This window comes from Gallinula chloropus (genome assembly GCF_964237585.1).
Source record: "Gallinula chloropus genome assembly, chromosome: 2".
NCBI classification, from domain to species: domain Eukaryota; kingdom Metazoa; phylum Chordata; class Aves; order Gruiformes; family Rallidae; genus Gallinula; species Gallinula chloropus.
In genome coordinates, this window is record NC_140086.1 from 136,828,205 (window position 1) to 136,851,798 (window position 23,594).

General features: G+C 44.1%; 1 protein-coding gene across 1 annotated transcript; it reads left to right on the forward strand.

Annotated features, from left to right (window-relative positions):
- Positions 1-379: 379 nt before the first annotated feature.
- On the forward strand, positions 380-6,181 carry SEM1 (SEM1 26S proteasome subunit). The gene is made up of 3 exons (XM_084279887.1): positions 380-523; positions 4,352-4,445; positions 5,989-6,181. Exons 1-3 carry the CDS (start codon positions 448-450, stop codon positions 6,029-6,031), a joined length of 213 nt encoding a protein of 70 aa, XP_084136013.1. The 5' UTR covers positions 380-447; the 3' UTR covers positions 6,032-6,181.
- Positions 6,182-23,594: the final 17,413 nt, after the last annotated feature.

A 23,594-nucleotide genomic window follows, 5' to 3' on the forward strand; every position in this document is an offset into this window, starting at 1 on the left:
GAGGGGGGCCGCGGCACGGCTGCAGCCGGAGCTGCCCAGCGGCGCCGGAATCAGCAGCCGGTGGCTGACTCGGCCGAGCTCTGAGGTAGCGCGGATGCCGGCGGAGGGCCAAGGCGGCCGACCGGCGCCAGGGAGGCCGTCCTGAGGGGACCCGGGCGAGAGGCGGGGAGGCAGCCCGGGGCGGGGCGAGCCGAGCCGAGCCGAGCCGGGCCAGGCCTGCGGGAAGCCTGGAGGAGGCGGGGAGGGAGCGGTGAGCGGTGTGAGGCTGCCCAGCCAGGGACAGACGGGACGGCGGGGGCGGGGCCTCCGTGGGCGGGGCGGTGTGAGGGGGCGGAGTGAGGCAGGAGGCCGAGAGCCGGCAGCCGGCAGGGCGCAGGCGCGGTGGTCGTTGGAATCCCATCAGTCTCCGCGGGCGGCGGGACGCGGTGCTGGGGCGGTGGGCCGAGCATGTCGGAGAAGAAGCAGCCGGTGGACTTGGGGCTCCTGGAGGAGGATGACGAGTTTGAGGAGTTCCCGGCGGAAGGTGCCGTGCGGGATGGGGGCGGGGGAAGAGGCGGCGGGGGTAGCGGCGAGGGTTCCGCGCGTAGGCCGTGGCCTGGGCCGGGCCGGTCGGCTGAGGCGGGGAAGGAGCGCGCGGCCTCCAACGGGCGGCAGCGGGGCGGTGGGGCCGGGGCGCGGCTTGTCAGTGGGCCCCTCGCTCGCAGAGCAGCCCTCTGGGTCTACACGGCGGCGCGATGCGTCTCCGCTTCATCGCCGCTTCAGTGAAGGGTGATGCTTCAGTTTCCCGGTGCCCCGCCGGTTCCTGCCGCCCCGCCCCGGTCATGCGGGGGCTCCGGGCCTGTCGTGAGTCAGGGCCGAGCACGAGCGTGCTGCCTGTGCCCGGCCGTGCTGGTTTCAGGGTGCCGGGCATAGGACGCTCGAGGTGCTGTGTCATTGTGCGAGGCAGCCGGACACAAGTGTAGGGGAAACTTACTGCGCCTCTGCTCTCGACATGGGAATTGCGAGGGATGGGGGGCTGGAAACGGGGTGGAAAAATATGTGGAAAGAAGGTAACGAGCAATGTAGTTACCCTGAGTCTTGCTACCTTTTGAAGCACAAACGTTTCCGTGTTGGTTTGCTTTTCATAGGTGCAGATATATTGAATGAGGAAAGGAAATCTGGACTTCAGTAAGGCTGCTCAGTGGCCTTTTGCAGATACAGTTTTGAAAAGATCCCTGTTCGACATGATTGCTTTCTCTATGCCCTTAACTCTGGGAATTGTCTCAAGCAGTGGAACACGAGCAATTGTATAAAACACAGTGTATGAAAATTCAGGTGTCTGGGGTTTTTTTTCTGTAATGTCCTCATTATACGAGACTTAAGTGGTCTTACAAGCCTTGGGCATGCAGAATCCTTCAGTACCATTAAAACCAGTATCTTTGCACTTAGTGACAGAAAAAGTTATTACCATGGTTGAGATGGTAGCTAAGCTAAAAAGACTGGCTTTTCTTTCCACATGTGCTTCCTAAACAGGCAAAAAAATGTTTATCTTATTTAGTATTCCCAGTAGGGATGAAGGAAGTCTTTGAAACATGCTTCTGAACCTTGGATTGTTCAGAGCACTGAATTGCTGTTACAGAAGGTGAAATTGATTCTACTTGAATTTAGCTGTGCTACTAAAACCAAGTACTGTGCAAACTTCCTGGGTAGAACAGAGAGATTTATTAAGGAGTGACCACAATCAGGCCTCTTGCTGATCAGTCTTGCAGAAACTAAGAACCTCTAGAGTGGACCGTTTAAATCTTCAAGCAAGATGATGGGTTTGAGATGTTATAAAGAACGTTCAGACCACTTGGAATGTTCAGTGCTTAGCAAAGAATCGTAACTGTGTGATCAAACACATGGCAAATTGTTCTTTCAAATTAAAATACCACTTTCTATGCAGTAGAAAAACTGTTCTAAAGGAAATTAGCTAATGTAAATTTATATTGCGGAATAAAAACACTGGCTTTTGGGGATTTTATTTTACTCAAAGTTTTTCTTCATATAATGTTTCAAATCAGATTTATGTATTCAAAGATGATGTGTCCTATTTCTATAGAACACTTTATTTGAAGTCCACCAGAGTATAGTGTGACAGTTTCAAGTATGTGTCAGTTGGTCACTTAAAAAGCTTTTGTATGGTGCATTTCAGAACATAAAATGTCATGTATAAAATTACAGGATTTTGGTTTTTTAATCTCCCTCTTAAGGTAAAAGGTTATTTGGTGTTGGTTTTTTTTAAAGGAGTCCAGCCATGACAAGTTTTTCAAAGTTGATTTTGTAGTTTTGATGTATATTAGTAATATTTAATGGTAGCAGGCTTTCAGATGTTCATAATACTTTCAATCCCAGACAATACTATATATTTTTTAAACTTTTTTATTTAGTCACGGGTAGATAATGTAGCTGGGAACAATAATTTCAGTGTGCAGCTCTGGGGCATAGTGTCAATTTAAAGATGCTGTACAGTCTTGTAGCTGCAGTGATCAGAATATAATTTAGAATTTCTCCCTCTCAGTGTGGGAGATGACATTTGCCTTTTGGGGGTTCTTAGTTCAGTGTGACTTTTTTTTGTAGCATGGTTTTGCAGTCTCCCCAACTTACCTTTTGTGATTGGAGCTGCTGTTTCTTGTGCTGAATATGAGTTACTATAACTCTTCTCAAATTTCTAGATCTGCCTGAGCTAGTTGTACCTTAGTAGGTAGAAAATTTTGACCTTTTTTTTTTTTAAACTGTTTTGAGCTTTGGTTTTCTTTTTCTATCTTTGAAATACAGATAAATAATGTGAGTAGTAAAGCTTTTATATTGACAAAAAGAAATCCACTGCATTTAAGTGGACAAAGATTTTTGTAGGTAGTACTACAATAAAATCTTTCCTCTCGAGCAACTTGCAGAACAACCAAATTAAAATGCTGCTCATTTTATATACTGCATTTTTTGCTTTACCTTTTCTTCCTAGGTCCTTCATTTGCTGTCTTTAGGACCAGTAGGATTTCTGTATGCCTTCATTATATATTTTATTATATATACTCCCATTATATAATTTATTTGAGTAGAGAAGTTTAGTTGTAATGCTGACTACATGTGTGTCTTTAGTTGGTTACAAATGGATTTTCCTGTCCTGGTTAATCTCAAATATTTATTTTGTTGCCTGTCAGTATGGGAAAAAGGAGGAGAAAGTGCAAGGACCAACCTTTATTCTTAGGAATTTAGTTGTTCACAGGGAGTTAGTTTTTAATCTTTCACCCTACTTGAGGCCTTAGTCCTCAAAGCTTTCTCTGGAGGGGTAGCAGATGGATTACTGAATTGTAGGGGGAAGAGCAGTGTTACCGCTTTAAATTTACTACTAGAATTTAAGAAATACAAGGTCATAGGTGTCAAAATCGGCATCCTTCTTATTGTAGTTATGTTAAAAAAAACTTGGTGTCTGTCAGTAGAAGAAAACTGAGAAACTGTGTTCCCCAGTGAAGTATTATTTGACTTGTATAATTTACAAACTGATTCTGAGCCTTCCTGATTCTTCATTTTCATGTTGTCTTTCTAAACTAGGTAGTTAAGTTTGTGGTGTGTTGTTTTTTTTTTTTTCTTAATAATGACACATTAAGTGAGTGATCAGTAATTTGTGAAGGGTGATGTGCCACATTTTTATAGGAAAAATAGAATTTAGGTTAGCAAGCGGAATTTTAGTGTCTTGTCTCTGTAAGGAAACAGCTTCTACTGTTCTGAGGACCCAGAAATAGGGGTTATGGATAAGCAACTGCTGCTTGTGGATGCCTCCCTCAATTTGTTTTTGCTTATGCACGACAGATACGTTTTTGGCATGTATGCATAAACTGTTTGCATCTGATCTGAGTCAACTGAGAATCTGTGTGCATGCTTTGGCAAAGGCATTAGATATATATTTACTTTTGTAATCAGAAGAAATAATTAAAGGCAAAGCTGGAATTGCACGTGTTGTGTTGAGCTTTTAGGAGTCAAGTACTCAGTACTGCTTTCTCTTTATGATGGCGTACCAGTTTGTCTATTTGTATGCAAAATGTCTCTTCTAAATGTGCAATCCTGCAAGCCATGGTGTGAAGTGTGTAATGATTATACTTTTCACCAAGTTGTATTTTCACTGTAATTGAAGAAATTGCGATGGGGGGTATTTTTAGATCTTTCTGTGCTCATAAACATTTAAATGTGATCCCGACTCTTCTGTTAAAGAGAAAAATTTGTTACCAGCAAAAGCCGATCTTGCCCGAGGGCTGAGCTCACCTGTCAGAAAGACACAGGCCCAGAGCAGTGCAGTGTACAGTATTTAGACCTCGTTTGTTTGTTTTGCTTTCAGATTGGACTGGTTTAGATGAAGATGAAGATGCGCATGTCTGGGAGGACAATTGGGATGATGACAATGTAGAAGATGATTTCTCCAATCAGTTAAGGTAACTTTATTTGTAACTTTTTGTTCTAGAAGATGGGTAAAATATTTAGGTATATCTGAAAGCTTGAAATCTGGTTACTTCAAAAAATGGAGATGTGATACTGAAATAAATAAGAGCTCTGCTTTGTACTTTTCTGTCTCAAACCTTTTGGAACCAGATTTAAGGGATTACAGCAGAGACGAGTACTGATGAGCATTTCATCCTTTAATAATTGCACCATGACCCATGAAGTATGCCTAATGTCATAGATGTGTTTAGGCTTCTGCTGTGTTACAGAACTTAAACAGTACAAACACCTCTGTAAATTGTGATACTGTCAGGCTTTTTTGATTTGAAATGAAAAAAAGTCCCTTTCTACATGTGTGTGAAAATCCTGCATTGCACTGCAGGAATCCAAGATGATCACTTCTACACTATGTGGTGTGCAAAGTGTTGTTTTGGAAATTTTTTTCTGTACCTTCAAATACCATAGCTGTTCTTTGTCCAAATGGACAGATCTTCTAGACATCAGTTATATATTAATGTTAAGGTTCCCTTCTGGGGTGTGGTGATCACGCTGTCCATTAGCAAAATAATTGTTCATCACGTGTGTTAAGAAAAGTGACAGCCATTTGGTCCCTCTAATCCAGTTGTTTAATCTTCTTTGTCACTTGCAGTTTCACTTGATCTTTACTGATGCATAGTTATAACTTAAACTGCTTCAAGCATCAACACAAAGTCACATTTTATAATTAATCCCTTGATATGTTAGGTGAGGAGCAAACTATGTGTAATGCTGCTTGGTTGCAGCATGCTTTTATTTCATCTTTAGGAAATGCTGAAGTCCTCCACTTCTAAAGTTATGCTGTTAAGTATGTAAGCTGAAATATTTTTTGAGGTTTGGACAGTTATATCTAGATACACATACGCTGTGGAGATGAAACAGGACATAGTTCTGGCTGGTGTTTTTGCAGTTGCTGACTTGCTGTCTTGGCCACAACTAAGGGGTGCAAAGCAAGTTTTTTTTTCCCCCTCTCAGAATTGTTCCCTGGAAGGTGTGTTGCACCATGATTGAAAAATTGTGCAGTCCAGTTTGTTTTATTTAAAACAAAGAAAAAAAGCTAAGGCTGTTTTGGAAGTACGTGCATTTAAATTGCTCAGATTAGTGAGATAATTTGATTTAAAGGAATTTTAAGAATAACTGCTGTAAGAGAATATTTTGATTTCTCTAATGCATCTGGAGTTGTTACAGGCTCACAGGTGTTGCTTGGTGCCATATAGTTGTAGTCCAGCTGCGGTGGGTCAGAGGACAATAACTGATTCAAACAAGTACTTCAATTTTTTGCTTAGAATTCACCTTTGGTGATCTAAGACATTAAGCTGAAGTTTGGAAACTATTGTGTAAGTGAGGTTAAGGTTATTGGTATGAACCAAAAAGTAGTGTGGTGTTCATATTATTCCTAAAATAATTACATGTTGTGCAGTGTATTTAATTTTTTTTTTAAAACACAAGTGTTGGACAATATTAATTTCTATGTTTTAATATATCTCTCTTTCTGTGCAGAGCTGAATTAGAAAAACATGGATACAAGATGGAAACCTCATAGTTTTTGCCAGATATGGAGTGGTTGAACATTGAACTGTGGATAGACTATATTGGGAAAAGAAGAGAAGGTGGAAAATGAGAAGACACACTTAGTTCATTATCTGCTTGGATTTATTATTGTTTTGTATAAATAATAAAATTTTTAATCTTACCCTGGTCATACATTCAGCCTCTACTAACCTGGTGACTTGTATTTCAGCTCTGAAACGCCTTATGTGACAGAATTCATGGACTTGCCTAGAATGCTACTCATGATCTGTCGGTGGCAGATGGGTATTGCACCAGCTCCCATCATGGGGAAGGAAACAAGCATTAGCAGGATGAAAATCCATGAACATTTCCTTATAGGGGATGTGTCAAAAAGAAATAAAATGCTCATGTGTTTCAATTAAAATGCAGCAGAGGTAAAAAGAAGCTGATTTTGCCTCCAGACTTCTTTTACTCCATAATGACTTGTTTTATTTTTGTTAGTGATTTCACGCGGGTGTCGTGACAGGCTGGGAAGATAAAGCCCACTTTAAAGTGCGCTTTGCAATGGCAGAAATCCAAACTTGTCCTGTCATTTCTCAAACCTCTCTGGAGGTGAAAAGTTCTATTCCCATGCTTATTTAAGCCTAGGAATCGCTGCTGAAATTGACTCCAATTTGCCAGTTACAGCAGTTCATCAGTATCACACAAACGTGCCTGCTGAGAACGGAAATCAAACTCCCAACTCATTTCATGGAGGCCAACAAATAGTTGCCAGATAGATACAGCAGTAGTGACTGGATTCGATTACTCCCTGAACTAGAAAACAGAAGGTGGAAATTACAAACCATATTACCAATTCCATGAATCCTCCCCCAAGGAGCTGTTAAAGCTGGTGTACCCAGACGTGGGGAGATGCAGCGATGGTGCAAGTGTAGGCCCTGATTGCAAGTTTTTATTATTATTTTTTTTTAAAGAAAGGGGCAAATAGAGCAGCGTACTCATGGAGCTTGAATTAGCACTTGCTTTTTTCAGCAGTTCACTGTGAAGAAGCGGAGACAATTGTTACTTAGTGAGCTTTCAGAATAAAAGTTGATGGACATGCAGTAACTGTATTAAATGCTCTAACTTTAACTAAATTAGTATCTTGTGTTATAATTGCATCTATTAATGCAAAAAGCTAGGGAGCTTCCCCTCCCCAAATTCTATAGGTGGTGCTGTATTTATGGTGGAGGTGAGACTTCCTGTGACCCGTACTGCTTTCTGCAGAGAGCTTGGTGATGACTGAGACCTTCCATTGCCATCAGAGCGGTTCACCAAAACAGTATTTCAGCTAGTGTTGGATGTCTTTGGTTTGTCCAGTTCAGTGTTGCTTGGGAAGAGAGAGGGAAGCCATTCCCAGTAGCCTTGCCCTAAGCTCAAGTGAGTTGACTTGTTCAGGTTGAAACATGTGGCTCGTGCAGCCTGACTCGGCAGAATACAAAGTCCTGAGTCCTGGAGTTCCTGCTTTAATGAGTAGCAAACGAGACGTCTGCGTGTTGAGTGGCAAGTAGCACTGTGAGCGTCCTCAAGGTAGCATTGGGAGTTTAAGAACAGAGTATGTTTGGTACAGTTCTGGGATTGTTGGTGTTATTAACATATCGATATTGGGAAGCTGAGTGACAAGACTGACCAAAGACGACAGCAGAAGAGTTGTGGAGATGCCTGGTGTAACCTTGGGATAGCGACAGCTGCTTTCTGTTACAAGGATTCCGGGAGCCTGGCTAAAGCAGCCCTGTCCCATCAATTGCCAGCGGCAGGAGGAAGCTGTGGGGGTGGAAAAGCATCTTTATCTCAAGAAATGTTATTTTTTGCTGAGCTGCAGTTGTGTTAGCATTGTTTTCCACTTCCTCCACAAAAGCAGATTTGGAAGGCCAGCCCCAGCTGAGGTTTTCTGCTGGTGCTGTGCTCGTGCAGTGTTAACCTGCAGCTGGAAAAAAGAACAATCTGCTTGGAAGGTCAGTGGGATGATACAGTTGTGTAATGCTGGCTGCATAAGAGATTCATTACAAAGGAGTAAACAAAAGTTGTGGGAATGTAGCTTACTGTAAAATCAAGCACCGATAGAAGCTGCTGGCCTGTATAATTACCACTAGAGTCTTAATTTTTTTTAATCCTCAAGTTTATTGCATGGTCATATGGATCCTCTTAAGCTTTCTAGTATAAAAATGGCTTGGGAACCAAGCTATTTCAGACTGGCTATTTTATTTTTTTTCTGTTTTTTGTTAAAAAGGCTTATTTTGAGACAAGCTAATGACTTCCCTCTTCACACCCCCACCTGCTTTTTTTTAATCTTTGACAGCTTTGGTCTTCTAGAAGGAAGTTGAGGTGGTTGACCAGGATGTCACCATAACAATTCTCCCTAATTTGCCTGCAATACAATATTAAACGGAACTAATCTTCCCATATGCTTGGAGGCTTGAGGTTTTTAGGCTGGCCATGGTGGGAGAGGCTTTCTTTAGAGATCTCTCCTGATGATGTGCCAGTCAGTGATCCCTGTTGGCTGAGAGATGCACAAAGTGGGGGAGACAGGAGTGCTTTGTCAGTGGGTGATTCAGGTCACCAAGAGGTTGTCATCACCCTGTGTTTGAGGACCTATCCTCACTAGTTTGCTCCTCAGCTGGGCTGTGAGACCTCTGGGTACGGTGTCAGTCCGAGCCATGCTGGGGTACATGGTGTGTGGCTCACAGCTCTACGTGAAAGTTGAGGTGGCGTTTTGCAGTGTGGGGAGGGTTGACTCACTCTGGCCTAGATGCTGAGAAAGTCCTGAGGTAAAGCACTGTTGAGCTAACAAGAAAGCTCTGAAGGGTCCCTGACTGCTAAGGAGTCTGGTGCTCCCACTTTACCTCGCTCCTTAAGAAACTATACGTATGTAAGAAGAGATGCAGAGTCGCAGATAAACACACAAAGCCGTGAGCAGTCCAAATGAAGGCTGCCTGGAAAGCAGGTAAATGAAAGCCTTTAATTTAGCCCCTTTGTCTCTGAAAAGTCCATTGGGCCCTGCCCCTCCACTAGCTTCCACAACAGCATGAACAGCTTCCTTACATACTCCCTGCTCCTGGGTCACAGCGTGTCCTGTTCCCTGCTTATTGCACTGTGTCTATGCTGTGCTGTAAAGAACGAGTAAGTTGGGGTCTCCATACCACTGTGGTCTGTGTTCTTTGCAAATGGTTTCCACCACCCCTGGGAGAGAGAGAGAGAGAGAGAGAGAAGCATTTTCCCCTCTTTGAAGTGTACACTAATTTAAAGTGCTCATTGTGAGACCCCAGGACCTCATGTTTCACTGAATTTGGTAGAATGTAAAATGCTCTGCACGTTTGAATATTTCTTTAGCTTCAGTTACTGCTGTGCATATTCAGCGTTTCTGCCCATCAGGATTTATGGGGTATCAAGTCAGCCACCCAGAAAAGGAGGAACACGCATTACAACCTTTGCAGCTTTTGTAAGGAATGAGGCAAGGACTCCACAAGTTGCTGCCTTCCCCTGCTAGCTTTTTCTTGAACCCTGTTTTTTCTTACCCTGTTTTTTCTTGAACACTAACAAGGACTAATAAGTCCCCTGAGGGAGGGGGTGAGTATAGGAAAATATATGATTGTAAAATTGAAGTCTACAGGAATGCATATGTATGGAAAAAGGAATTTGTATTGCACGGTTACAGTTCCAGCATTTCCTATCTTTTAAGTGTCTGACTTTACAGCCCTAATAATAATCTTTTAATGCAGGTATGATTTTGTGTTTGCATAATAATACAGCTAAATTTGATTTAATTCCAAGACATGCAGGGAAGTAAGAAGATTGATGCCCAGAAAGTTTTTGTGATGGAATTTTACTAAAGAATTAATGTTATGTAACATTTCAAATGCACTGAGATCCTTCAAGATGAAGTGTGTGATATAAATGTAAAATATTTGCAAACTATAATTTAGCAACTGCTTTAAAATCACAGTCAGTATTCCAACCTCTTACATGCGGTGGGTGAGATCCTTTGTCAGCTGAGAGCTAAGGGCAGTGAATGTGAGATTCATTAAGTAATTATATAGGAACATTAATTTCAAATTAATTTCAACAGTTGTCTCAGACATTAGCAGCCAAATTAGGAGACCAAAGGCAAACAGTAATGCAGCTTAATACTTTTAATAAATGAAGGCATTTGAAGTGATTTACATAAATCGGATGATAAGCCCTCATTTAATGGGCTTCCAAACGCTCCCCGCCTCCCCTTCCCATTCACCTTTGCACGTTTCCAGGATGTGGCTGTGCTCCGCATCTCCTCAGTTCTCTCATTACATCGTGTTCTTCTCATATCCTTCCTATGCTGGCTTCATAATAAACCATCAGACTTTCTGGAATTTGTTAGCGTGAGCTGGAACCTTTTAATGCTTCTGACTCCACTGACAAGGCCCCCAGGAAAATAAATGGTGGAGAATAAAAAAAAAGCAGATTAGGCTATTGGGGGATGCTTGCCTACAGGCGGGTCAGTGAGATGAAAACCAGCCCATCAGCAAGTGAATGGGTCACATGAAATGGATAATGACCAGCCCTTTTCATCTTTTCTGCAGTGAGCTCAAGGCTCTTAATGAAAAGGAACAGGCACTGGACTGGATTTACATTGCACCTGATGGAGGCACAGCAGCTCAGTGACTCACTGAGGATGTGCAACCAGCCCTGCTAATAATACTCCAGCCACCGGCTTTGGGTTCCTCCTGCCATGAACAAAATGAAAGCACTTTCTTCCCAAGGGACCCGGTAGTCTGTGAGATGTAAAAAGCAAGTTAGGGCAGCTGGGGAGGGTGGGTGGTGGGCTCTGTTTCCTTTTCTGGTGGTATTGGTTTGCTGTGTCCAGATAGGATGCAGTGGAACTATAAAACATAAGCCTCTAACATCCATAAAGATTAAAAGGACAGATTGTCCCAATCACGGGGCTGTTCAGCCATGCTGTCAAGCTGGCAGCGTTGTTGGGGCCTTGTTTTTCGAAACCTTAGTAATGAACTGATGCTATACAGGCAATTCTCCCTGGGGAGAGCACTGGGGGGCTAGCTGGTACCAGCAAATCCAGAAAACAAAGGTGTAATGATTCCATTCACGCTAGCTCAGTACTGCTTTCTTGCATCAAAGAGAATTGGTTGAGGTCAAAATGTATAAAAAGAGGCAAAAGCTCTAGCAGAAGAGTTTGATCAGTCTGACTCTAAAGTATTTCAGACGTTAGCTTCCCTTCTCCCTTCCCACGCTGTCTGTTGTGCCCTACGTGTGGGGGAGCGTGAGCTGGTGCCTAAACTGGCAGAGCTGAGACCTGAGCATGTGTTCTTGGGCAGCAGTTTGCCACGTAGAAAGATCCTGACAGGATGGTGGGATAAACAGGAGGCTGTGGCAGCAAGGGGCCCTGGAGGTCATCAGATAAAAACCACCCTTTTCCACCTGCAGGTTAAAATGGCAAAGGATGGAAATAATTCTTAAGCAGAAATCAGCGTCTGAGAGGGCATGCCAGCACATCACATGACACAAATGTGGAATCCCTGTAAAGAGACAGGACCTCTAATGCAGCCAGTAGCACAGAGGGGTCTGTTACAAGACTATTGCTTCAGTGGCTTTTAAAAAAAAAATCATTCTGGGTCATGTTAAAAACAGAGGGTGCAGCACAAAGTAGGCCTCACCCCACAGATATGAGCTTATTTCTCAGGCTCTCCCACCGCAGGCCCCATCTCCTGAGCACTCAGTGCTACAACTGGGTGGCTCTGGGCTCTGTTCCGAGCCAGGCTCTGGCTGCAGCCGATCCCTGGTGCTGCAGAGCAGACGGGCTGTGCAGATGTGGCAGCGAGATGGGTGCCCAGTGTTGTGTACTGGGAGCCTTGGCTTCAGCCTAGGGACATGGCTTTCTCACAGCCTCTGACTTGACATTTCACAGATGAAGCATTAGTAGGTGCTAAGAAATTTAAGGGATTTCATGAAAATGTGCGTTGGATTCTGCTCCTTGCTTGGCTACTCTGTGATCAATGTCCATTAGAAAAGAGAGCAAAATACGGTTTCATTGCCTGTGAGCACGGGTGTGATTACCTCGGCACTGTGCATCTTCCCCAGGATGTCATTTCTAGGCATTACTCGGCTGAAGCTTGCCTTGTTAGAGACTGTCTGTTCTCCTTTGTAGGTGCTTGCTGTCTGCACCACAAAGAGGGTCAGAGGGTCTGCCGTGGGGTAAGCCTTAGAGGTATTACAGCAGTTAAAAGACTAGTTATAAAACCGATGGGCAGAGCTGTGATTGCAACCTGATGGAGCCACAGAAGCTGCGTGACTCATCTTAAATAGAATATATATATTACAGTTATAAATAGCCTCCTTTTTTTCTTTTCTTTTTTTTTTTCAGTGGCACTGGCATATTTAGAAATTGCTGTTCTTTTTAAAAATAACTTTGATGTTATACAGGTATTTGGGGCTTGCAGGTTACATTGTTTATTGAGAAAATACACACTTTAGCAAGTAGCTTTCTGTCACACCAGGCAGGCACTGTGCTTTTACAAACACAGCATCAGACATGGCCCCCCTGCCCCGAGACTCTCAGTGAGACAGAAACAACACACAGGATATGCTGCAACAGAAGATGGAGTGGGCTGTGATGGCCATTGGTAAAGCAGCACAAATAATGGATGTTTGGGGGCAGGCAGAGGAAAGGAAAGAAGAGTCTCCTGAGTGAAGAGGTTAGGATGAAGCAAGGGACACTCTAGTTCAGCTTCAGTGGTTAAAATGGACTGGATCCAAGCTGCTGTTGGATTCACAAGGCTGACATGAAATGAGCAGTCTCCCTGGCTTGAAGAACAGCATACATGAAAGGCATTGGGAACTTGGGCAGTTTGTTTTATCCAGGAGACAGTTGAGTGGTGATCTGATCATAGTTCTTGATTTCCTTTATGGAGAAGAAAATTGTCCCATAAGGAGGTGGATTTTTAACCTCACAGTAAAGGCAGAGTATGACAGAGACTAGGAGATCGAGTGGGACAAATTCAGGGTGTACATTTGTACAGCATATTCTGAATTGAACCATCGAAATATTTTTCTCTCAGATGTGGTGGTCTGCCTACCATGGAGCTGGTAACCAAGATTAGGCTTCTTGGTGCTTTGTGATGGCTGAGCAAGAGGGTGTAGGTGTGATGCCAGAATGACAGTATGGAAACACGGACATGTTAAAGGGGATAAGTGCATATGATCACTTCAGTCCTTTCTTATCATGGATTTCCTGCTCTCCTGCTTGGTGCTGCAGTGATTTTTGCTGTGCATTAATAATACACAATGTGAGTTTGTATGGTACCTCCATCTCTAACCTCTTCTGTGACAGAAGGCACTGAATCAGGCAGCCGGCCTGCCAGGTCCTTCTCTTTTGCTTTAGCTTGACTAATGTCAAAGGGCATGTATTGGTTTCACATCGGTGTGGGATCGCAGCTTGGAGCCTGAGAACGTGAAGTAAGAATTATCTGCAGCCATGGGCTTGAGGAAAGCCTGCAGGGTTGTCTGCAGTACATATGGAGCTGCTCCCTGGGCACCCCTGGACTGCTGGCAGTGTTCTGTGTGTAGGACACAGGTCTCCTTTCGCTCCTCCTTCAGAAGACTGCAGAGGGCTTAAATAAAGCAGGGTCTTAAACACAACCTCTTAGATCCAAACTCCTCACAAACTTTTGAAATATCAAGCCAGGTGTATGTATTCCCAAACATTTGGTGTTTCCAAGGGGCACTGGCTGGAGTCCAATGGCTAAAGTCCATCCTGATAGAAACTCTGCCATGAGCTTCAGCTCTATCAATTGGAGACATAGATAGTCATATTAGCAAGAGCACTCAGGGAGCTTCCTCCTGGGCTTTGCTGAAGTCAGTTCTAGTAGGTGGCAGAGTCTTATGCTGGTATCACCTGTGCCACTTCCACAAAAGCTTCAAAGGTGGGAGAAAGGGGCAGGGAAGGACCACAGATTCAAGAGAACATTCCCCATAGCAAGAACTGTAAATATTCTCCTGTTCCACATATTCACAAGGTAGCTCAGAGGAAAGAGTCAAAGTAGAAACTAACCACCTTAATACAGTGAAGCTCTTGTGCAGCTGTAAGGGGTCAGACCAGAGGCTCTATGCTGCTGGGAGGAGCATCCCTACGGCCAAAGCTTCCTGTCAGAGATGTGTCACTGGCATTGACTGTGTGTCCCATTTTGGGTGGGGAAATGGTCATGGAGGAGCATTTTTGCCTTCATGGGAGGATGTATCCATGATGCAAGCTGGTGACTTTTACTGCTACGATGAGCAACAGTGATCATCTGAGGCACTTCAGCATCAGCTCTGTAGTGAGCGCCGTTAATCGTCATCGCTGATTGCTCTCACTGAGACTTCAAGTGATTGGAGAAACTGCCTGACGTTCATGAAAGGAGTTGAATCTCTTCAACCTACTGCTGGAAAATCTTGAGCACAAATATGTGGTTAGTTTGGGAGGGGATGGGTAAGTCAAATATTATATTAGTGGGTTTAGAAAAACATATGAGGAAAGAAAAAATGTAATTGTAGAGACACCAAGATAGATGTGGAAATGCAGAAGACGTTAAAGCCACAACAGCCACTGAGCTGAAGAGGGTAAGAAATAGTGAATTCAGGCTGGGACCACCTCAGAACCAAAGGATCCGGCATTCCTCAGGAAGGTATGTGATGCATGAGGATGAATACTTGTGCCTCATCCCCATGTCTGAGTGCTGAAAGTGTTTTACCAGTGTCCAGTATGCAGAGCTGCACCAGGGCCTGGTGCACTTTACAAAGTGATGGCAAGCTCCCAGGTGGATGTCCTTTGGGCAGAAACTTTCCTCTGGGTAGATAGTTCTCCAGCATGAAGGTGTTCTGGTTTTGCTTACTTTGAACTGTTTCAAAGTCAGCTGCTTTCCCATACTGTGATGAGCTACACATTTCAGATCTGAGATCAGGATAAACACAGAAGAGAGTGGGAGGTTGTACAGGGGTTATTGGCAGCTCCTTACCCCAGGGCAGGGAGCAGCTGCGGGGGCGGACGTCCCCTGCTGCACCTCTACCTGCCACCCACCACAAAAGACCTGTAAGGGTGGCAGCCAGACCCACCAGTGATTTGCCAGACAGGGTCTTTCTCTTGTCACGCAGAGTTTCAGCAGCTCCTGGGTCTGTGGTGAGGAAATGGTAATAAAAAAGCATTCAGTTTTGGCGGGAGTTCCATACCACCTATTCAGGAATATTTCTGCTGTTTTAAGGAGCTCACAGCCTGAGACACTTTTGGTCATTTTTGTCTGGTAAAGTCTGCTGAATTTATAGCAGTGTAGTTCTCACTATTGTCAATTACCCAAGGCCTACGTATCTGCAATTTGTATCTTCTCATAAAAAGTACCTAATTTTTTTGCTTTCCCCTGCAAAACCAGGCTTGCTTAGGTTGCTGGAGCTGCTTTACAGATCTCAGGAGAGCTTTGACCTCAGTACAACCCCTACCCTCCCTGGGACTCGACCCAGATGGGTCTGTATTTTGTTTCACCTCCCATGGACCCTGCATCTTCCAACCTGCCATCTGTCCTTCCACCTCAGTCAGGGGATTTAGTAGATGTGGTTGCCTACAGACCTTTCATTTCGAGTGTGCAGGATTAAAAACTATCTCTTGCTCAGAGATGGGGTGAACTTTGTGGAGGAGTATCGAGCCAGAGGAAGGGGCACAGGGCTCTGTGACACCAAAGTGCAGAGGGGAACTGCAGGCTCCCCTCAGCTGCCGCCTTGGAGGGGGCAAAAGCAGTGGGGTGGGAAGCAGAGTGGACATTGGTTCCTCCGTGGGGTCAGTGCTATGATAACACATTTTCAGTATTCCAATCAGCTACTACCCCTAGCACTCCTATTATTAGCAAATAAGTGTATTACGTTCTATTAACGATCTCTAGAAATTCCCTTAAGACTTTCCTATTAAAGTGGTCTTTCATGTTATCAGAGGCCAATGATAGTCACCCATTGCTTCGATGGCTTTGAAGTTGCATTTCGGTTTCGTTTGAAATAAAGCTGAGCAAAGGCAATATTACAATCACAGGCCTGTGTTTGTTTTCATCGGGAATGCATTAGCATTTCAAGGGAAAAAAGAAAAAAAAAAGGCCTAAAAATCACCGGGCAATCACCAGAGCGATGCTCAAATAAGGTTGTGAAGTGACGAGGTGGAAACCTGCGCTCCCGATAATGAGATGGAAGTTGAGTAACAGCAAAGGGAACGTACATAAAACAGGAGGTGTGCAGAGCTGCATTACTATAAGGGCCATCGAATCACACACACGGTGTCGGGGAGTTGGCACTGCTGATTTTGCTGGAGATTCAGCAATTTAAGTAACCTAATCAAGTGTCATAATTGATTGGAGGTTCATTTCCTCTCTTGGAAATCATTAAGGGTGGTCATTGCTTGCTAAAAGCATTTAATACTCCTCACAATGGAGCGAGGGCGTTTCTCCCCCTTGCCGACAGAAAGCCAGTGCCAGCATGCCTGGGAGCGCGGTGGCCAGCAGCTCCATGCCACCCGCTATTCAGCCCCTAAAAAGGGGTGCAATGTCCGCCCCCGCCCCCTTGCACAGAGGGAGCCCTTCCAGGTGGATGTGGCTTTCACAGCAGCTTTCACCAGCCATGGACAAGCTACACTTGATACCAAGGAGGAATGTGCGTTGGGAAGTGGCGTTATGCAGCATCGCTTCTTTTTTTGTGTGAAGAGCCAAGGCATCAAGACTTTATTATTCAGCTTGTTGAAATTTGCTGATTAAATCCTCCTCCCACCTCCCTCAAGGCCAACAGCCACCTCATCCACCTGACACCTCAGCACAAGGGGTCACAAGGAAGACCTGACTTCTGTCCTCAGCTATGCTCACTGCTGGGACTCTTCAGTCCCTGTGCCTGCTGAAGACCCGCTGGGCACCCCTTCATCTGCTTGCAAGGGAGATCATAGAATCATTGAATCTTAGAATGGTCTGGGTTGGAAGGGACCCACCCCAAGGATCATAGAGTTCCATCCCCCTTCTACAGGCCACGCCACCAACCTCCAGGCATGGTCTAGAAAATGTTGCCCAGGGCCCCATCCAACCTGGCCTTGAACACCTCCAGTGACTGAGCATCCACCACCTCTCTGGGCAGCCTGTTCCAGCACCTCACCACTCTCTCTGTAAAGAATTTCTCCCTACTATCTAATCTAAATCTTCCCTCCTTTAGTTTTAATCCATTCCCCTTGTCCTGCCATTATCTACCCTTTTAAAAAGTTGATTCCCCTGCTGTTTATATGCTCCCTTCAGGTATATGGAGAGGTTGAGCCTGTGAAGCCAGTCCAGCCCCACGTTGGCAATGTCCAATGTCGTGGTTTTACCCCGGCTGAGAGCCGAGATCCACGCAGCTGCCTGCTCCTTAAAGGAAAAGAGCAGGGGAAGAGGGAAGGGGGGGTGAGAGGCAAGGGAAGGGAAAAGGAAGGGGCAAATAACCCCAAAACTAAGAAACTAAGAGGCCCGTGGGTTGGGATAAGGATAGTTTACTAAGATAACAGAAAGATAAACTATAACAATGCTAACAGGACTTTAGAGCAAAAATATATGAAGCTGTTGATACACAATGCAGTTTCTCACCAAACCACACAACTCAGGCCGTGCCACCCAGAGCTGTCCCGGAACCCAACCGTCCCCCAAGAACCGCGCGTCCCAGAGTCGCCCTCGGCCTTCCTCCCGTCAGCCCCCGATATCCTGGGCAGGATGTCATTGGCATGGAATACCCTCTTTGGACAGCTTAGGGCACCTGTCCTGGCTTCTCCCCTCCTTTCTCATGAAGAGCTGAGAAAGTCCTTGACTGTCTGCCAGCAACTAAAAACATCAGGGTGTTATCAGCACTGCTTTCATTTTAACTCCCAAACACAGCATTCCATTCGCTGCTACAAATGAAGTTAACTCCATCCTGACCAAAACCAGGACACTTATACAGATCACAGACAAATTCAGTGGTGTGAAACGCTTCCCATTTTCCATGTAGAGAGCAAAGTGATACTCCTTTATTGTGTTTTGAAACAAACTTTCTTGGATTTAGTTGACACCAGAGATAACAACTGTCTCTTAATATTTGGCAAATGGAATATTTCAGTCTGTAGTAAAAGGATTTTACGATTTTATTTTAAGGATCACTTGAAAAATAGTCAGCTTTATTTGAAAATTAAATGTAAGCAGCGTTAAAAAGCTGCCATCCATGAAAATCAGAATTTCTGACCCCCAAACACACAATATGTTCTGCAGCAAGCAGATTTCTGTGGGCTCTACAGAAGCACTTTCACCAGGTAGCTGTACTATTGTGCCAACTTAGTGTAATCATTGTAATCAGTCAAACCAATTACAGAGTAACAACCTACTATACACATAATATTCTAGGTATATATTAAGGATGTTCTGTTAAAATTGGTAAAAGTCCTCTATTTCAGCAGCAGGAAGAAAAGCCTTCATCACTTTTTCTTTTTTTTTTTAATGCCTCATTTCAGTGAAGACTTAAATATAGTTGCATTTATATTTTGCACCTTGGAAAATATTTGTATTTTAAAATAGCACATTAAAGCTTTGAGCCTGAAAACACTAATGCACAAGAGTAACTTTATTTATACATTAGGAATATTTTAGTCAAATGGTCTAATGTTTGCAGAATCAGATGCTGAAAAATAATGTACTTTTTTTTATGTTGTACCACTATTGGTGCAAAAATTAATGGATGCATTATTTAAATCAGGCATTTAGAGAGAAGCTTTGTGGCTTGACTGTTTTTTGCTATCATATTGTTGGAAGAAACAAGTAAATAAAATCTGAGGGAATGGGAATTGAAAATAGAGAGAATGAAATGAAAACACGTGAAACGTTCAAGATGTGAGGCACACCTGCTTCAGCCTGAAATGTCCCAGATTCAGAGCAAAGGCAATTTTCAACCTTCCCTCCGACCCAGGATTTAGTAAAACTCTTGATCCCTCTTTTCACACCTACAAAATCCTTTCATCATTTTGGTCTCCATCAACCCCAGAGGTTAAAGCTTCCCTTTCAGCCCTGATTTTCGCAGATGTGGCTCTGTGTGAGCGGAGACCCTGGTTTTATCCAGGACTGGCCTTTGCATTCAAACTCAAACGCTTTTTCTTCCAAAACTCACTCACACCAATTTGTATTAAGTACAGTCTTCAGCAAGAGCACCTGGGACTTTGCTGAAGCAAGATCCCTTCTTAAGTAGAAGAACGAATGGTCTATGGCTTCCCAGCCAGGACGATGAGCTGGGCTTGCTCAGGTGCTGGAAGGGAGAAGCTGAGGTCAGCAAGCAATGCTGGTAGAGGAAGCGCAGAAAACCTTTCCCGTGGGAAATGAAATGTTACCTCACACGGGCCAACAACAGAAGTGTTGGGTTAATTAGGCACATGAGCTGTGCCTGATGCTGGATGGTGTCCTACACACAGATGACTGCTTGTTTCAGGGAGTCATACTTGCTAGACCTTTTAATAGACATCTAAGTAGCTGGTGTTAGGAAAATACACCACTTACCTCCATCAAAAGCACTTCTTCACTCCTTTAAGATTAGATTTTGACCCTAAAATTCTGGTGCCCTTTTTATTGCTGTTTCCATCACCCTCAGGTAGCTGCTTTGGTCCTGGTGCCATTGTGGTACCTGTAGGAGGGGTCCCCATGTGGAGCCTGGTTTTGCAGCACGCTGCCCTGGGTGCTGAGGTTTGTGAGCCGTATTTTGGAGCTGATGTGGAGATGCAGTGCTCTTGGGTAGTTAAGTGGTCCCTGCCATCATCTCTATCATTTACTGCTAGCAAAATTAAATCTATATTTAAAAAAAAAAAGTCCCCCACTGAAACACCTGGCTAAACAACCTTCATTTCATCCTGTCATTTTATAGTCATGATCTGCTGTTTCATGCCTGAGCCACCATAGTGTGGAAACCAGCCCTCCTTGCACACTCCTTCGGCAATACTCTGATGTTGCACTCAGAGAGGCACCAGGTTGTTTCCAAAAGCAGCAAAGCTGGTTGTGTGGAGAAGCTAAGAAGTACCAACATGAATGAAATAATGACAGTCACAACCTTTCGCCTAACATAGCGTTTCTGTTGCACAAATTGTGGTATCACAGCAACTCTAACTCCTTCCCAAGCCTGAGGTCTTCACGGAGGTGGAGGAAGGACCTACAAGGACCATTGGATGGGATGTTTTGTGCTCACTGAAATGGGTTATTGCTTTCCTGAGCAAATGCAGTGTGGACTTGTTGAGAAACAGAGCTGAACTATTTAGCTTTCTACATGATGTTCAGTTTTCTATTGCATCATGACCCACAGGAGCTTGGCATCTCCCATGAAGACCTGACCATCTCTGGTTTTGTTCTGCTTTGGTTCTCTGCACCTGTCCAGCTCTGTGTCCTCCTACAAACATTTCTGGGTAGAGCTTGTTTGTACACTTCATGGTGCATGCACACTCCTGAAAGAAAGGCTTTCAAAAACGGTATCTGCCTCTTCTTCCTAAATAGACCGCTTTTACACAATAACTACCTCGCATTTCTGACTGTGAATATGTAAATAGGTGAAAATGAAAATGCATCCACTGTCACACAGAATAACATTGCAGCCTTAAACTTCAGATCCATTCAGGATGATTTGCTAACATTTGGTACTCCAAGCTGAAGTGCCAAAATTGCCTGTCTCGTGCAATTTTCAAACATTCCACCCGCACAGAACGAAGGAAAAATAGCTATCTCCAAGAGAGAGCAAACTCCATTTAACATGTTTTACAAAGTACTAAATAGCTTTCCTATTTCAGGTGAAGAGCAGGGAATATGTCCTTTGTGCTGTACTTACCGAGTACTCGTAGTATCAGGCATTCCAGGTAGTTTCAAAGATGCTGTAACATGCTGCATTACTACAATCATTTATCAAAACCGCAGTCGTGTAACTGTGAGCTCAGTGGGGGAAAAAATTAATTTCTGTTGCTTTTCATCTCCTGAAGAATTGAAATAATTTCCATTAAAATTATTTTCAAAGACCAAAGCTTTCTCTAGTCTGCTTGCTAAGTACAGCTGCAACTATAGGGTGTTTTGGGTATCATTCAACAAAAAGCTAACTATCTGACTGTAGCCAGATATCCTTAATCCTAGGACTGGTACTGTCTTCTGTAGTCTGGGCCTGCTGTCACATCGGGGCTTTTTATATTTCAGGCAATTATTTTTCCGTACGTACAGACATTTACAGAGTGTACTTCATAAAGCAGGACTCCTGCTTAATCTGACAGGTGAAAGGTGACTCCCTGTAAGGTCTATTTATCTGTATAACAACCACATTTTAACAAAGAGAACACAATTTCCAGAAACACAAACTGGGATTACAGAGAAGAGTAAAGGAAAAGCCCATTAAGCCTTAAGGGATGGAGCCCAGGCTCAGTGTGTGTGTGTGTGTGTGTGTGTGTGTGTGTGTGTGCGAGTTTGAAGCCCTACAACAATTATTTATTACTAATAGATATTTTATCTGTCCTTACAGTTCATAGAAACCTAGTTGATGAGCATGGATAACTGCAGAGCATATACATAATTTTGATTTAGGCCACTTTCCTCCAAGAACATTGTTGCTTTATCAGTGTTTTGTGTTACCACCCATGCTTACAAACTTTTGTGAGAAGGACCCATAGTTTCTTAGCATGGGGGAGAATTCAGAAAATGTTGAGATTACTTTATGTTGGGTAAGCTCCATGCTTCCTAAAAACATCTAAATTATTCCCACGCCCTTTAAATTGTTTAAATTGAGCAAATTTCCCCTTAAAATAATTAAAGGTTCCATGCCAAATTGTTACTAATTTGCAATTGATTTGTATGTGATGCAGAGTACCTTGGAACTGGATATAAGGAATTGTTTGGGGTTTTTTTCCGTAGACTTGGTGTGTTGGATCTGCGTCAAAACTTGTAGCCAGGACAACTGACACTGGAAAACATGGACTTTTCTGTGGCAAAAGGAAAGCAGTGTTTTGAATGGGGGATGCTTAATTTGCGAATATGACAAAGTGCAGACTTCCTTGCCATATTTCCAGCATTTTGTCTTGCCCTCCGGGCTTGAACTACCAGGAGAACAATTTGTCTTGTGATTTTTGACATTGCTGCTGCTAATGCCAGAGTAAACCAAGGAGAGAGAAGGCAAGTGGAAATCAAAAAGATGCCGTGTGCAACTCAAATAATAAGGTTAAATTTTAGTCATCTTTCATTTTAGCTCCTCAGTTTTCTAATATCAGACGAGAAATTGGCAATGTGGATCACCTCAGGCTCTGAGTCCATGTAGTCACAGAGCAAGCGCTTGGCACCGGGCCGGTGCGTCCTCCACCAAGCCATGCATGTTCCCACCTGCATGTCCCACCACCTCCCCTGAAGGTCTTGCTATGCTGCTGAGCCAACCCTCCCTCTGAAGAGATGCTGCAGTGGGCCCTGCCATCAGTGCGGGTGCAGGGTGCCCGCTGCCAGCCGGTGAGGTAGGGCTCTTCCAGGGACGGGGACGTCATGCTGGGTGAGAGCCAGGCTTGATGGAAAGCTGCCTTCTAAGATTGAGGCAACAGCGGTATTTCCCTGGTGGGAAGGGAAATCAAAGTGGAATTTTGAGTTATCTGCTTGGCACTTGGCCGCGAATCGGGAGTGACGGCTGGCTGGTGGCCTTGGCAGCTGTTTCAGTCACGGCCTCTCTGGGTTTCCCAGCAGCAGCAGGTGTTGTTGCACAGGCGTGCAGCAGCAGCAAAACCTTCGATCCACGGGAGGTAGATTTGATGGAAGAGAACTGAATAAGGAAGATTACAGCGATGTTAAAAGACACCTGGAAGCTTAAAAAACATTACTGATCTACCAGGACTGAATGAGGGCCAGCAAATCCATCAGCTCAGTGAGAAACAGCGACCACGTGCCCTTCACAGACTTCAGGCTTTCTTGGAGTGGTGCAGGAATCTCCAGCATCATGGCTGGAAAGCCAACGGGGCTTTTGCTCCCAACGTATTGGGCAAACACCTAGACAGGGTCTGCACCATGCAGAGAATGTCTCCCCGATTGCGTCCTGGCAGGTTTGGGAGAGTTCACAGCTAACTGCTCAGGAATAGCGAATGTTTGGCTGCACTTACGGTAATTTCTCACTCTCTGCTCCCTCCATGTCAGAGCTGTTGTGTATATTCTTCAAAGTTGATAAAGTTGCTCAGCTCCGAAGCCAAAAAAACATGTGTTGAAAAGCTGAGGCACATTAAAGGCTCTTTTTTGATTCCAGCCATTTCATACACATTTTCCCTGAGCTGTGTCTGGCTTCCAGCATAGCTGAATCCAAATGTTGCTCCTCTCACGGGCTTGTAGTTCGCATAGGAAATGTGCATGGTACATCTCATCCGAGACTGGGGTTATTTCTTCTCCTTGCAATGCAAAGTTTGTTGCTGACCACCGCTGTGTAGAATGAATCTGGAGGTACCAGCTTGGCTGCTGCACGCGAAAGAAAAAAAATGCTGATCCCTCAATTTTGGGAGTTTTGACATTTTTTATTTGCATTTATTTGCACATCTCTAAGCATTATTC

What these genes read in the sequence shown, in the direction of transcription:
- SEM1 (XM_084279887.1), top strand. Translation starts at nt 448, where the DNA reads ATGTCGGAGAAGAAGCAGCCGGTGGACTTGGGGCTCCTGGAGGAGGAT. An exon ending in TGAGGAGTTCCCGGCGGAAG is followed by an intron (nt 524 to 4,351) that starts GTGCCGTGCGGG and finishes TTTTGCTTTCAG; the next exon opens with ATTGGACTGGTTTAGATGAA. An exon ending in GATTTCTCCAATCAGTTAAG is followed by an intron (nt 4,446 to 5,988) that starts GTAACTTTATTT and finishes CTTTCTGTGCAG; the next exon opens with AGCTGAATTAGAAAAACATG.